Below are 11,000 nucleotides of genomic sequence, written 5' to 3'. Positions count from 1 at the left end.
GTACAAACTTTTTGTTGGCAACACTATAACCTTTGACCTCACATTATGAATTTCTTCTAAGAAAAATAAAAATGTAGGGGCACCTGGGTGGCTCAGTCAGTTGGGCCTCCGACTTCGGCTTGGGTCATGATCTCACAGCTCATGATTTTGAGCCCTGCTTCGGGCTCTGTGCTGATGGCTTGGAGCCTGGAGCCTGCTGTGTCTCCCTCTCTCTCTGCCCCTCCCTCACTCACTCTCTGTCTCTCTCTCAAAAACAAACACTGACATTTTTTTTAAAAAGTAGAAAAGAAAAATATATATAGACTACTATGGGCAATAATAAAAATCAGCTAAATTATGGTAAATCATTTAATGAAATACAGTGCAAACATTAATGTTACTGAAATGACATGGAAAGACGTGCACCACTTAAATTTTTTTAAAAAGTCTTAAATGGGGCTACAGAATGGTGTATTCAGGATGAGCACGTTTTTGTAAAAATAATGTGTATGAGAGTGTACTGAGAAAGTCTAAGAAGGTATACAGCAAAGTGTAATGAATATTTTCCTTTTTACTTATCTCCATTTCTACAATGTGCATATGTTACCTGTATATTTTGTTTTTTATTATTGAAGTATAGTTGATATACAATAGTTATACTAGTTTCAGGTGTACAACATAATGGTTCAACAATTCTAAACATTACACTATGCTCACCACTATAAGTGACTACACCATCTGTCATCATGTTATTATAATATTATTGACAATATTCCCTATGCTGTTACTTTCCACCCCCGTAACTTATTTATTTTATAACTAGAAGTTTGCTTGTTTTGGGGGGGTGTGGGGGGTTGTTTTTTGTTTTTTTGAGAGTGAGCGCATGCATGAGGGGCAGAGAGAGGGAGCAAGAGAGAGAATCCCAAACAGGCTCCACCCTATCAGAGCAGAGCCCGACGCAGGGCTCAAACTCAGGAACTATGAGATCATGACTTGAGCTGAAATCAAGAGTCAGACCCTTAACCGACTGAGCCACCCAGGTGCCTGCCCCAGTTTGCTTGTTTTTAACAGGAGTTAATGGAACTTAAGTTCGATAGAAAAATCATTTCAAAGCATCAAGAGTTTAAATGGAATTCTGTAAGTAATCATTTCAGGTTTTTCAAACACAACTGTTCAAAATCAAAGTGTGTCATTTTGTTCGGAACAATTTTTGAGAATCAAATGGTCACGTACCTGAGTAAGAAAATGGACATAAAATGACAGGAAAGCAAGTGACAAAATAACTACAATACTTGTTACACTGGCTATTGCAGTACAAAAAATAAAATGACAATTAACCAAAAACATTTTTATTTTCGTCTTCAAAGAACAAACTGTTCTTCTTTTTCCAAGATAATAATGATTAACTTACAAAAATGGGCATTTACAATGCATCTTCAAAACATTTCCCTTCAACGGGAAACTCAGATTTACAGAATCCAAACATTTAAAAGGTTAAAAAAAAATTCTATTTTGTTGTCATTATAAAACTAAACAAAGTCAAGGAAATCCATTCATACTTCAGGTCCTTCTCCTCCAGGAACCAGCTGCATAGAAGGAAAAAGAGTTTATTAATAACACCACCACCTGCACCATCTAAAAACCCTTCCTCATCAATCCCAGCCACTTGCGCCTCTCTGCACCTCCCTCACATTCCCATTTTCTCCGGGTCATCACTTCTGTTTCCAGTTCCCAACATCATCAATTAATACTCAGAGTCTAAACAATGATTCTTGGCAAACTAAAAGATTAAATAGCCCAAGCAAACTAACTTTTAAGCCTAAAGTCATCTTCAGCAGCTCAGCTTTAGAGCCTTGATCACGAGAGCATCTGCTTCCCAACTTAAGCGCCACCGAGACATGAACATCTCATCAAGCAAGGTAATCTGTAATCCTTGCCCCACAAAAATGCACTAACATCTAAATAAAACAGCTTTACTGTGTCTTACCATTGTTATATTATTTCCATTTAACAAAATCTGATCTAATTTAGTGATCCTTCTTCCTTCTGGTGTGATTTCACTAAATGAAGAGATAAAATAGAGTCAGGATAAACAATGATAATCAAAGCCAACATTTTGACCCCTAAAAAGGTTTTTCTTGTATATAAATGAATGTGAGGTCAAGCAATTACATCAGTAGTTTTAAGAGGCAATGGTTATTGACTGAATGATGTACATTCTTCCCCAAAGGCAACACAGTGAACTGACTGGCTTAAGATCCACACTCACTGGGACTGACCTTCATAAAAGCTGAAACTTGCCAAAGAGATCAAATATGAAATGAAATATTTACTAGCCTCACTTTTTTTACTATTACTTACCACTAATCCCTATCTGTTAAACAAATCTTTAATCAATTCAATTTTGAAAGCAGTTACTAGTCATGATCTTTGTAACTAATATAATGGAACAAGCATTTACGTTTTATGCTATACATAGTTAAATGCTCTTATTACCAGTACCTTGATTTGCTTGAGCCCAAAGATTCCTGGCAGTTTTGAATATTTTTTACTTTAAAGCTCTGTCTCCATTAACTTCCTAACAATTCATTAATAATTACATTATGGTTATAACTGTGTTCCAATTTTACTAGCATCCAATTTTATCAGTAGATAAAATTTCTACCTTCAAGGTATTTCTAACAGGCAATGTTTTCCCACAAATCATTTTAAACTCATTAATACTAAAATTACTTTAAAGAAAGATTTCCCCCAATTCTTTAATTTTTAACACTACTCACAACTCAGTGACATCCTCCAGTACCATATCTGGAATTCGGTGTTAAGAAAATAAATATACCAGGTTGAATTTACTCTGGCTTCTGCCTTTATTCAGTTTTAGTTACAATGTTTAACACAATAGCTCAAATGCAAAATACATGTCAGTGGTAGGAACTTTACCTTCTTTCAGTATATGCACCTCTTAAAACACTATCACAAGTTCCCTGAGAATAAATTTTTATTATAATAATCAGTAAGAATTGACTGTTGATATTCTTACTTCTGTTCTTAAATACTGAAGAAAAACCCACACCACCACCACCTTTTAAAAGGATACTGACAAAGTCATCAAATCCCAAAAGTGTGCCAACAATCTCTTTATCACTCTTCATCACAATGTGAATTCTTGATCCTATACATTTGTCCACAAGTTCTTTATTTAAAAAAAAAAAAGAAAAGAAAGAAGAAAGAAAAAAAAAGGGGGTAGAGAAAAAAAAGATTATTTCACCATTACTTCAACAAATATTTAACTGTCTACTGGCACTTGTTCCTTGCATGCGGTGAAAGATAAACCGGGAAAAGTATTCATTCAAAAATTGTACATCTTATACTACATAGCTCTGTTGCATAATCAACAGAAAATTTTTCTGTATTCACTACTTACCTCTTTGTTGAAATTTATCACAGTCGTGGTTTTATGTTATTGTAGGTTGTTTGATTAACCTATGAACCTCCTCCCCCTCAGAGTCTAAACCCCGTTTTCGCATGTCTATTTCCCCAATGGGCAATGCCTGACATATACTAAGTATTCAAAAAGAGTCTGTCGAATGAAGAAATGAAAACTTTTAAATCATGGCCACCTCGGATAACTCAAATGAACCCTTTAGCTACAAAATACTGGAAGAGAGAGGCACAACCGTCTTTACCAGAGATTTCTTCCTGTCATTATTTCTGTGCTCTGAACGCAGTTGAGTTTAGCTGACTTAGCATTACTTGGCATGATGTTTATTTACTTGTCCAGTGTTCTATCTCTTCCAGTGCTATGTGCTATTTGAAACCAATGGATGTGATTTAAATTTGCCGAATAGTGCCCAGCCATTGCGTCTAGTGCACACAGGCTCAGTGACAAAACTAGTTTCCAGATCTCCCTTTTAGGCTCATTCCAGACGCCAGTGCTTCTCTCAAGAACTAGCCAGACTAACTGCAGGGTCTAATCCGGAGCCTAAATACCAAGTTGAGGAGTGGGTAGGCTACCCATGACTGTAGAGGCGAGCCCACAACAAAGAAGGCCGAGGACACATTCACTAACTGTGGACCTTTTTGGGTGACGGTTTCGTTGGGGAATCACAAATTCCCGCCTCAAGAACTCCTACCACGCTTAAAAGCATGAGCGGTTGGGGAAAGCAGAGACTTGGGAGCTTAAAAACCAGCCCCGGAAAAGTAAATCAGTTGTTCCGACACAATTCCCTAACACTCGGCTAAGGGCTACTTCGGCTGCAGACCCTCGGCCCCCGAGCTCTCCGAGTCCCCCTCCATACAGGACAACGATTACCTAGAGGAAGCAGCTGCGACGGGTTAGTAGTAGCGTTCGCCGCCATGGCTACGCCGGAAGTGGCCTGCGTGCATCGACGTTAGGACGGCGAGTTTGAAAGAGCGCGCTTCCGCTCTCACCCCCAACCCGCGCAGTCCGGCCAGGCTCTACCAATCTGAGGCCGAACATGCGATCCAACCAGTCCACGCGAGTCGAGCCCAGTCAGTTCTTTCAGCGGTCCTGAAATCTCGGGAAGTATTTCTGTCCAAGGGACGTGGTGCGGCATCAGCAGATATCTGCATTCCCCAGGCAGTTTCCGACAGACTTTAAAGGTACTGCCTTGTGAATAAATTCTTCCTGAACCTGAAAGGTTTTGCAAATTAGGAAAACCTTTGAGTCGTCTTATTTTATCCTATAAAGTTGCATCTCATCTCAAGTCAGGATCTTTTGTCGGACCAAATCAATTCGTTTTTCCCGCCACCAATTCACTGTGTTACAATTTTTGTAAAAACTGTTTTCTTTTTTTTTTTTAATTTTTTTTTCAACGTTTTTTATTTATTTTTGGGACAGAGAGAGACAGAGCATGAACGGGGGAGGGGCAGAGAGAGAGGGAGACACAGAATCGGAAACAGGCTCCAGGCTCCGAGCCATCAGCCCAGAGCCTGACGCGGGGCTCGAACTCACGGACCGCGAGATCGTGACCTGGCTGAAGTCGGACGCTTAACCGACTGCGCCACCCAGGCGCCCCTGTAAAAGCTGTTTTCTAAAGAATCAACCGCTTTTAAAAGTCCAGTGAATTGAAAACCCACAACCAGCATTTATTTTTAACTTTTCTAGGGTGGAAATTTAAAATACGTTTTCTTTTTCTTTCTGCTACTTTATTTAATTTATAGGAGTCTAATTTATTTTAGACTTTGTATTCACTTTCAACAGATACTTACTGTTTTGTCTAACAAGCAACCACCAGATGTCACTCTTTGTTAAAGCCATCACACCTAGAAAACCTTAATGCTTTTTAACTTGTTTTGGAAAAAAAATTTTTTTTACATTTATTTATTTTTGAGAGAGCGCAAGCGGAGGAGGGGCAGAGAGAGGAGACAAAGAGTCTAAAGCAGGCTCCAGGCTCTGAGCAAGCATTCAGCACAGAGCGGGATGCAGGGCTGGAACCCGCTAATGGTGAGATCATGACCTGAACCTAAGTCAGACCCTTAACCTCCTAAGCCACCCAGGCACCCCTGCACTTGTTTTGAAAAGAATAGAAAGCAGACAAATTCTCTGCCTTAAGTCTGTTTTGTTTGTGTCCCAGGAACTTAAAGCCAAGGAGTCTAAACAGGAGAGAGCAGAAAGAACATCACTCATTCATACAACAGATAGTTGTGATGCACCCATCATTAATAGTGTGCATTAGTTACACACTAGTTGGCATTTCGCTGAGTATAAAATTTACAAAACAGAATTACAAGGTCTTCCCTTGTAGGAGCTTAAGGATGAATGGGGGAGGAAGATTACTAACAAACATTATGTACAAGACACAAGAAATTTAATACAAATTAAATTATAGCAATATAATATAAAAAATATATAAAGCAAATCCTAGAGAACTAGAGATCCTTGGTATGGTTTAAGGCAAATATCAACAAGAAGGGTTCAGAAGCAGATGGGTCCTTCAGTTCAAAGCTTCCTAGGGTTCAGCCTAGGGTTCTGCTCTCTCTGTCTCTCAAATAAATAAAATGCAAAAAATGTATATATATTTTTAACTCATTGGTTCTGAAATTACATGACTTTGGTTCAAATCCTTTCCCTACCACAATTCCTTCTAGTTAATTTGACCTTCAGCAAGTTATTTAACATAAGTGTCAATTTACCCCCTGGAAAAAAATGAGGATGATAGTATCTACTTTAGGATTGTTGTGAAGATTAAATGAAATGATCCATGAGAAGTGACCAGCTGAGGACACAGTGCTTATTCATTAAATGTGAGCTATTATTGCTTATCTTTATTTCCTAATACTTATTAACATGATGGGTGGCTTAGAGTGAGTGCTACAAACGCTAGCATTGCTGGCTGGCTTCACATATATCTTGTTTTTATAACCAGACATAGACAATGGGGGGGGGGGGGGGCGGGCAGAGGAAGAGGGATAGAGAATCTCAAGCAGGCTCTATGCTGTCAGCACAGCCGCACTTGGGGCTCGATCCCACAAACCATGAGATCATGACCTGAGCTGAAATCTAGAGTTCAACACTTAACGGACAAACCACCCAGGTGCCCCTTAAATTTCTTTTTAAATTTCTTTTGATGCACTGTGCCTACCACAGTTCCAGGTACACTGTAGGGTCTAATGAATGTTCTTTAAATTGATTCCATTTATTCATCCCCATCAATATCCTCCTTAACCTTCATAGGATTCTAAAAACAAAGTAATGCCAAATTTGTTTGTGACACCCTGTTCCTTCCCAGGTTTTCTTTTCTATTTCTATCCTTGTTTTGTTTTCACGATACCATAATGAGAATAGGGACCAAATTCAAGACATTGTCCCTATGTGATAAAGTTTACAATTCAGGAAAAATATGCTTTGAGAAAGTCAGTACTTTAAGTTTCCATTAGCAATCTTCAATACTATTGATAAAGAATAAAGTCTCTTTATACTCTGAAAAAGGAAATATGGTTCATTTACACAGTAGAGTTAATGGGGATTGCTTTAGAGTGGTTTTATTTTATCATGTTCTCTCTTGAGGCAAGAGGCAAAAAGAAACAACAGTCCAATTCCAGATGGAGAGTTCATTTTTAATGAACTTAAAAACATATCATAGCTCTGTGTCTCCAGGGTTTTTCTCCCCTTAGCCCTTACTTACAGACCTAACATAAAATAGAATCTATAATTCATCATAAAATATATATAACCAAAAGAGGCTCTTCAACTTACTATGTGTTCAGAAAAACTTTTCTAATTTTTCTCCTCTAGATAAATGTTATCATAAAAATACAAACAAAAGTTTCCTTTCAGAATAATGTTCAGAAAGTATTGTTATCTCAAATTACTCACAATCTTGATACTATTCTTCCAAAATTTTTAAATAAGAGAAATTTCTGTTTTTTTTTCTCAATAGATATTTTTCCTTAAAAACAGTATCTTGTTAATGAATTCATTCTATATTAATACAACTTATTCAAAAACCAATATAAAGGGCCCCTGGGTGGCTCAGTTGGTTAAGCATTCAACTCTTGATTTCAGCTCAGGACATGATCTTAAGGTCATGATCTCATGGTTGTGAGAACAAGCCCCACATCTGGCTCTGTGATGGAAGTGGAACCTGCTTAAGATTCTCTCACTCCCTCTCCTTCTGCCCCTCCCCTGTTTGTGTGAGCTACTGCTCTCTCATTCTTAAAAAAAAAAAAAAACCCACACACAATGTAAAAGTTATTCTAAAATTTTTTAATGTTTTTGTTTTTGTTTTGTTTTGTTGGGGAGAGAGACAGAGTGCAAGCAGGGGAGGGGCAAAGAGAGAGGGAGATACAGAATCCGAAGCAGGCTCCAGGCTCGGAGCTATCAACACAGAACCTGATGTGGGGCTCAAACTCTGGAACTGTGAAATCATGACCTGATCCGAAGTTGACGCTCAACTAACTGAGCACCTAGGCACCCCTAAAAATTATTATTCTAGACGGAACAGTCTGTATATTTAGAGTTGGAAAAAAAATCTGCAAATTCCCTTGCTCATTTTCTCCCGAATTTCCCAGTAACATACTTTTTAAACATTTAAGCAACAAAATAGTTATGAATAGATGATGTAGTCTTAGTTGGACCGTCTAGGATGCAAAGTGATATTTATAAGGCTGTTACTGGGTCTCCTGCACGATGAATTAAACAATTGGTGTTCACTGCAGGTGTAAAGTTTTTTGGCTTTTTTTTAAATTTTTTTTTTAAATATTTTTTATTAATTTTTGAGACAGAGAGAGACAGAGCATGAACAGGGGAGGGGCAGAGAGAGAGACACACAGAATCTGAAGCAGGCTCCAGGCTCTGAGCTGTCAGCACAGAGCCCAACGCAGGGCTCGAACTCACAGACAGTGAAATCATGACCGAGCTGAAGTCGGATGCTTAACTGAGCCACCAACGTGCCCCAGGTGTAAAGTTTTAAGATGCCTTGCCCTTCAATCTTTTTAAAAAGTTTGTTCAATTGGGGACACCTGGGTGGTTCAGTCGGTTAAGTGTCTGACTTGGGCTCAGGTCATGATCTCAAAGTTGGCTACAGCTCAGAGCCTGGGGCCTGCTTTAGATTGCTTCTCTCTCTCTCTCTCTCTCTCTCTCTCTCTCTCTCTCTCTCTCACCCTGCCCCTCCCCCACTCATGCTCTGTCTCTCTCAAAAATAAATAAATGGGGGCGCGTGGGTGGCGTAGTCGGTTAAGCATCCGACTTCAGCCAGGTCACAATCTCGCGGTCCGTGGGTTCGAGCCCCGCGTCAGGCTCTGGGCTGATGGCTGGGAGCCTGGAGCCTGCTTCCGATTCTGTGTCTCCCTCTCTCTCTGCCCCTCCCCCGTTCATGCTCTGTCTCTCTCTGTCCCAAAAATAAATAAAAAACGTTGAAAAAAAAAATAAATGTTTTAAAAAAATAAAAAAGATTGTTCGAGTTTAATTTTCGCTATGCCAATTGTGGAAAATATTGAGACAGATGAAAGAAAACAGTAATATATTCTGCATACAAGAAATAATATAGTTTTACACAGAGTTCTGAACCAACACCAAGAATATTGCAATATAATGAAATGAAAACTTTCTATAGTATTTTTTTTTAATGTTTATTTATTTCTGAGAGACAGAGACTGAGCACCAACAGGGGAGGAGCAGAGAGAGAGGAAGACACAGAATCCGAAACAGGCTCCAGGCTCCTGAGCTGTCAGCACAGAGCCCCATGCGGGCCCAAACCCACAGACCGTGAGATCATGACCTGAGCCAAAGCCGGACGCTCAACCGACTGAGCCACCCAGGCGCCCCTCTATAGTATTTTTATTAGCATTAAAACACTTGTATTGAATCATAGAAAAATAACTTAATTACAGGAAGCCTACTGTTTTTCTCAGCTTTACTTCAATTAGAATGCAAGTTCTTAAATTACAAGGTCAGCAGTGTAAAATATCAATTGCCAACGTTGTCTAAACTAAGGGATATGCACGAATAATGATAAACTTCACAGCCAATTATTGCAGTAATCTCAAATTCTATTTGAAGTAGGCCCCTACCTATCCTTTAGTTTTTAAAAATAAAATTGAAGTAGTACAATACAGTCAGTAAGGAAATTAAGAATCCTGGTGACAATAGATGATATATATTTTGTACTGACCAGAGTACTAAACCCAGAAAAAGACAGAATGAAAATAATATGTATTTTTTAAAATATCGGTACTGGAATAATCATTTACAGGTCTCCCTATAAACTTCCTTTATTGTCGAGGATCTCTTACTTCAGGCTTTAAAAGGCTTCCAAACTCCCATACATAATAAAGAGGAAAAAATATATAACGAAACAAAAGAAAAACCCTGGGTGAGCAAGTAATTTAAAGGTAAAATGCACAGGTATAGAGTCCCACTAATATGCCTCCCTGTTATCCCAGAGAGGGGAAGGAAATGAACGAAGGAATTCGATAATGAAGAGAAAACAAAAAAAGATAGTAAAAAAGGAGGAAAGCCAAGGAAAGAGGGAAAGGGCGGAGACTTTAAGGAGAAAAAGGAGGAGAAAGTGGGTTAAGATCAAACGCAAGCAGTAGGGGATAGAAGAGCCGGATAACCCCGCAAGCCCCGCCCCCAACCTCGGGCCCCCACCCCCACCCCCACCCCGCACCAGGCCCCGCCCCATCAGGTTCTCTCAGGGTCCTGCACCGCCCTGCCTCGCCGGCGGCGGCGGCCGCGTCAGGTGACAGCCCGGAAGCAGCGGAAGCGGATGAGGGAAGCGCTGCCCCGGCCCTGGGGGGCGGCGCGCAGCTGCAGGAGCTTCGGCCTCCTCCGGGCCACTGCGCGGCCCTCATGCGGCGCCCTTGCTGACACCTGAAGTCTGCCGCTCGCCGTCCTCCTCGGGACCGCGGGGTCGCCTGGCCCGCCGCCCTTGGCGGTTGAAGTCGTCGTCTTGCGGGCCCGCGGCGGCCGCCCATGGAGAAGTCCGGGCGGGGAGGCGATGGCGCCCCCCGGGGGCCTGTACTGCACATCGTGGTGGTTGGCTTTCATCACAAGAAGGGCTGCCAGGTGAGGAAGGGGCCTGAATCCGCTCCCCCCCCTCCCCCCGCGGTTCGTGCGGTCGCGCTCAGCCGGCGCCCACTTCCCTCAGCCCGCCTCCGTGCTGCCTTAAGTGCGCTCGGCCCGTCTGATCTTGATACCATTCCTGCTCTGGCACTTGTCCCACGTGAAGCCCATCCCCCACACTCCCTATTTCTCCTGCCCTGAAAATTGTGTTTTGAGCAGTCGAGGAGCTACGTGTTGGTATGTTGGGGTGGTAGGTGTTTAGGTTCTTTGGTGGAGTGGGAGGAAGGAATCGAAGGTCAACCCCACTCGGTTCCTCATTCATTTCTGCCTCCATTGACTTTCTGGATGTACACCCATTATGGGAGGCTTTAGAAAAATTCAGCACTTGGACTGCGTCTTCAAGGTAATGAAGTCGGTGGGCTTCCACGCAAATGCCTCGGGTTGTTTGAAGCAGGCGGCGGCGTGGGAAAATCCACTTCTTTGTTTTTCTGTG

General features: G+C 41.0%; 2 protein-coding genes across 5 annotated transcripts in view; one reads left to right on the top strand and one right to left on the bottom strand.

The window, feature by feature from the left end:
- Positions 1–1,312: 1,312 nt before the first annotated feature.
- Positions 1,313–4,427, bottom strand: LSM5 (LSM5 homolog, U6 small nuclear RNA and mRNA degradation associated). Its single transcript, XM_058724657.1, has 5 exons — positions 4,292–4,427; positions 3,077–3,172; positions 2,760–2,787; positions 1,967–2,039; positions 1,313–1,565 (listed from the first exon to the last, which is right to left on the bottom strand). Exons 1-5 carry the CDS (start codon positions 4,335–4,337, stop codon positions 1,533–1,535), a joined length of 276 nt encoding a protein of 91 aa, XP_058580640.1. The 5' UTR covers positions 4,338–4,427; the 3' UTR covers positions 1,313–1,532.
- Positions 4,428–10,185: 5,758 nt separating this feature from the next.
- Positions 10,186–11,000, top strand: part of AVL9 (AVL9 cell migration associated) — a 75,999-nt gene continuing 75,184 nt past the window's right edge. For 3 of the 4 annotated variants that reach the window (XR_009260334.1, XR_009260335.1, XM_058724654.1), the window contains exon 1: positions 10,191–10,510. Coding sequence is in view for 1 of the 4 variants with exons in the window: in XM_058724654.1 (XP_058580637.1) it covers positions 10,418–10,510 (93 nt within the window). In the remaining 3 variants the exon portion in view is untranslated. Of the gene's footprint in view, positions 10,511–11,000 lie in introns of all 4 variants that reach the window. The other variant, XR_009260336.1, reaches the window with a different exon arrangement.

The sequence above is a fragment of the Neofelis nebulosa genome, chromosome 4, assembly GCF_028018385.1.
Source record: "Neofelis nebulosa isolate mNeoNeb1 chromosome 4, mNeoNeb1.pri, whole genome shotgun sequence".
In the NCBI taxonomy this organism is placed as follows: Eukaryota; Metazoa; Chordata; class Mammalia; order Carnivora; family Felidae; genus Neofelis; species Neofelis nebulosa.
The sequence above is the reverse complement of the archived record's forward strand: the minus strand, read 5'-3'. Positions and strand labels throughout refer to the sequence as shown.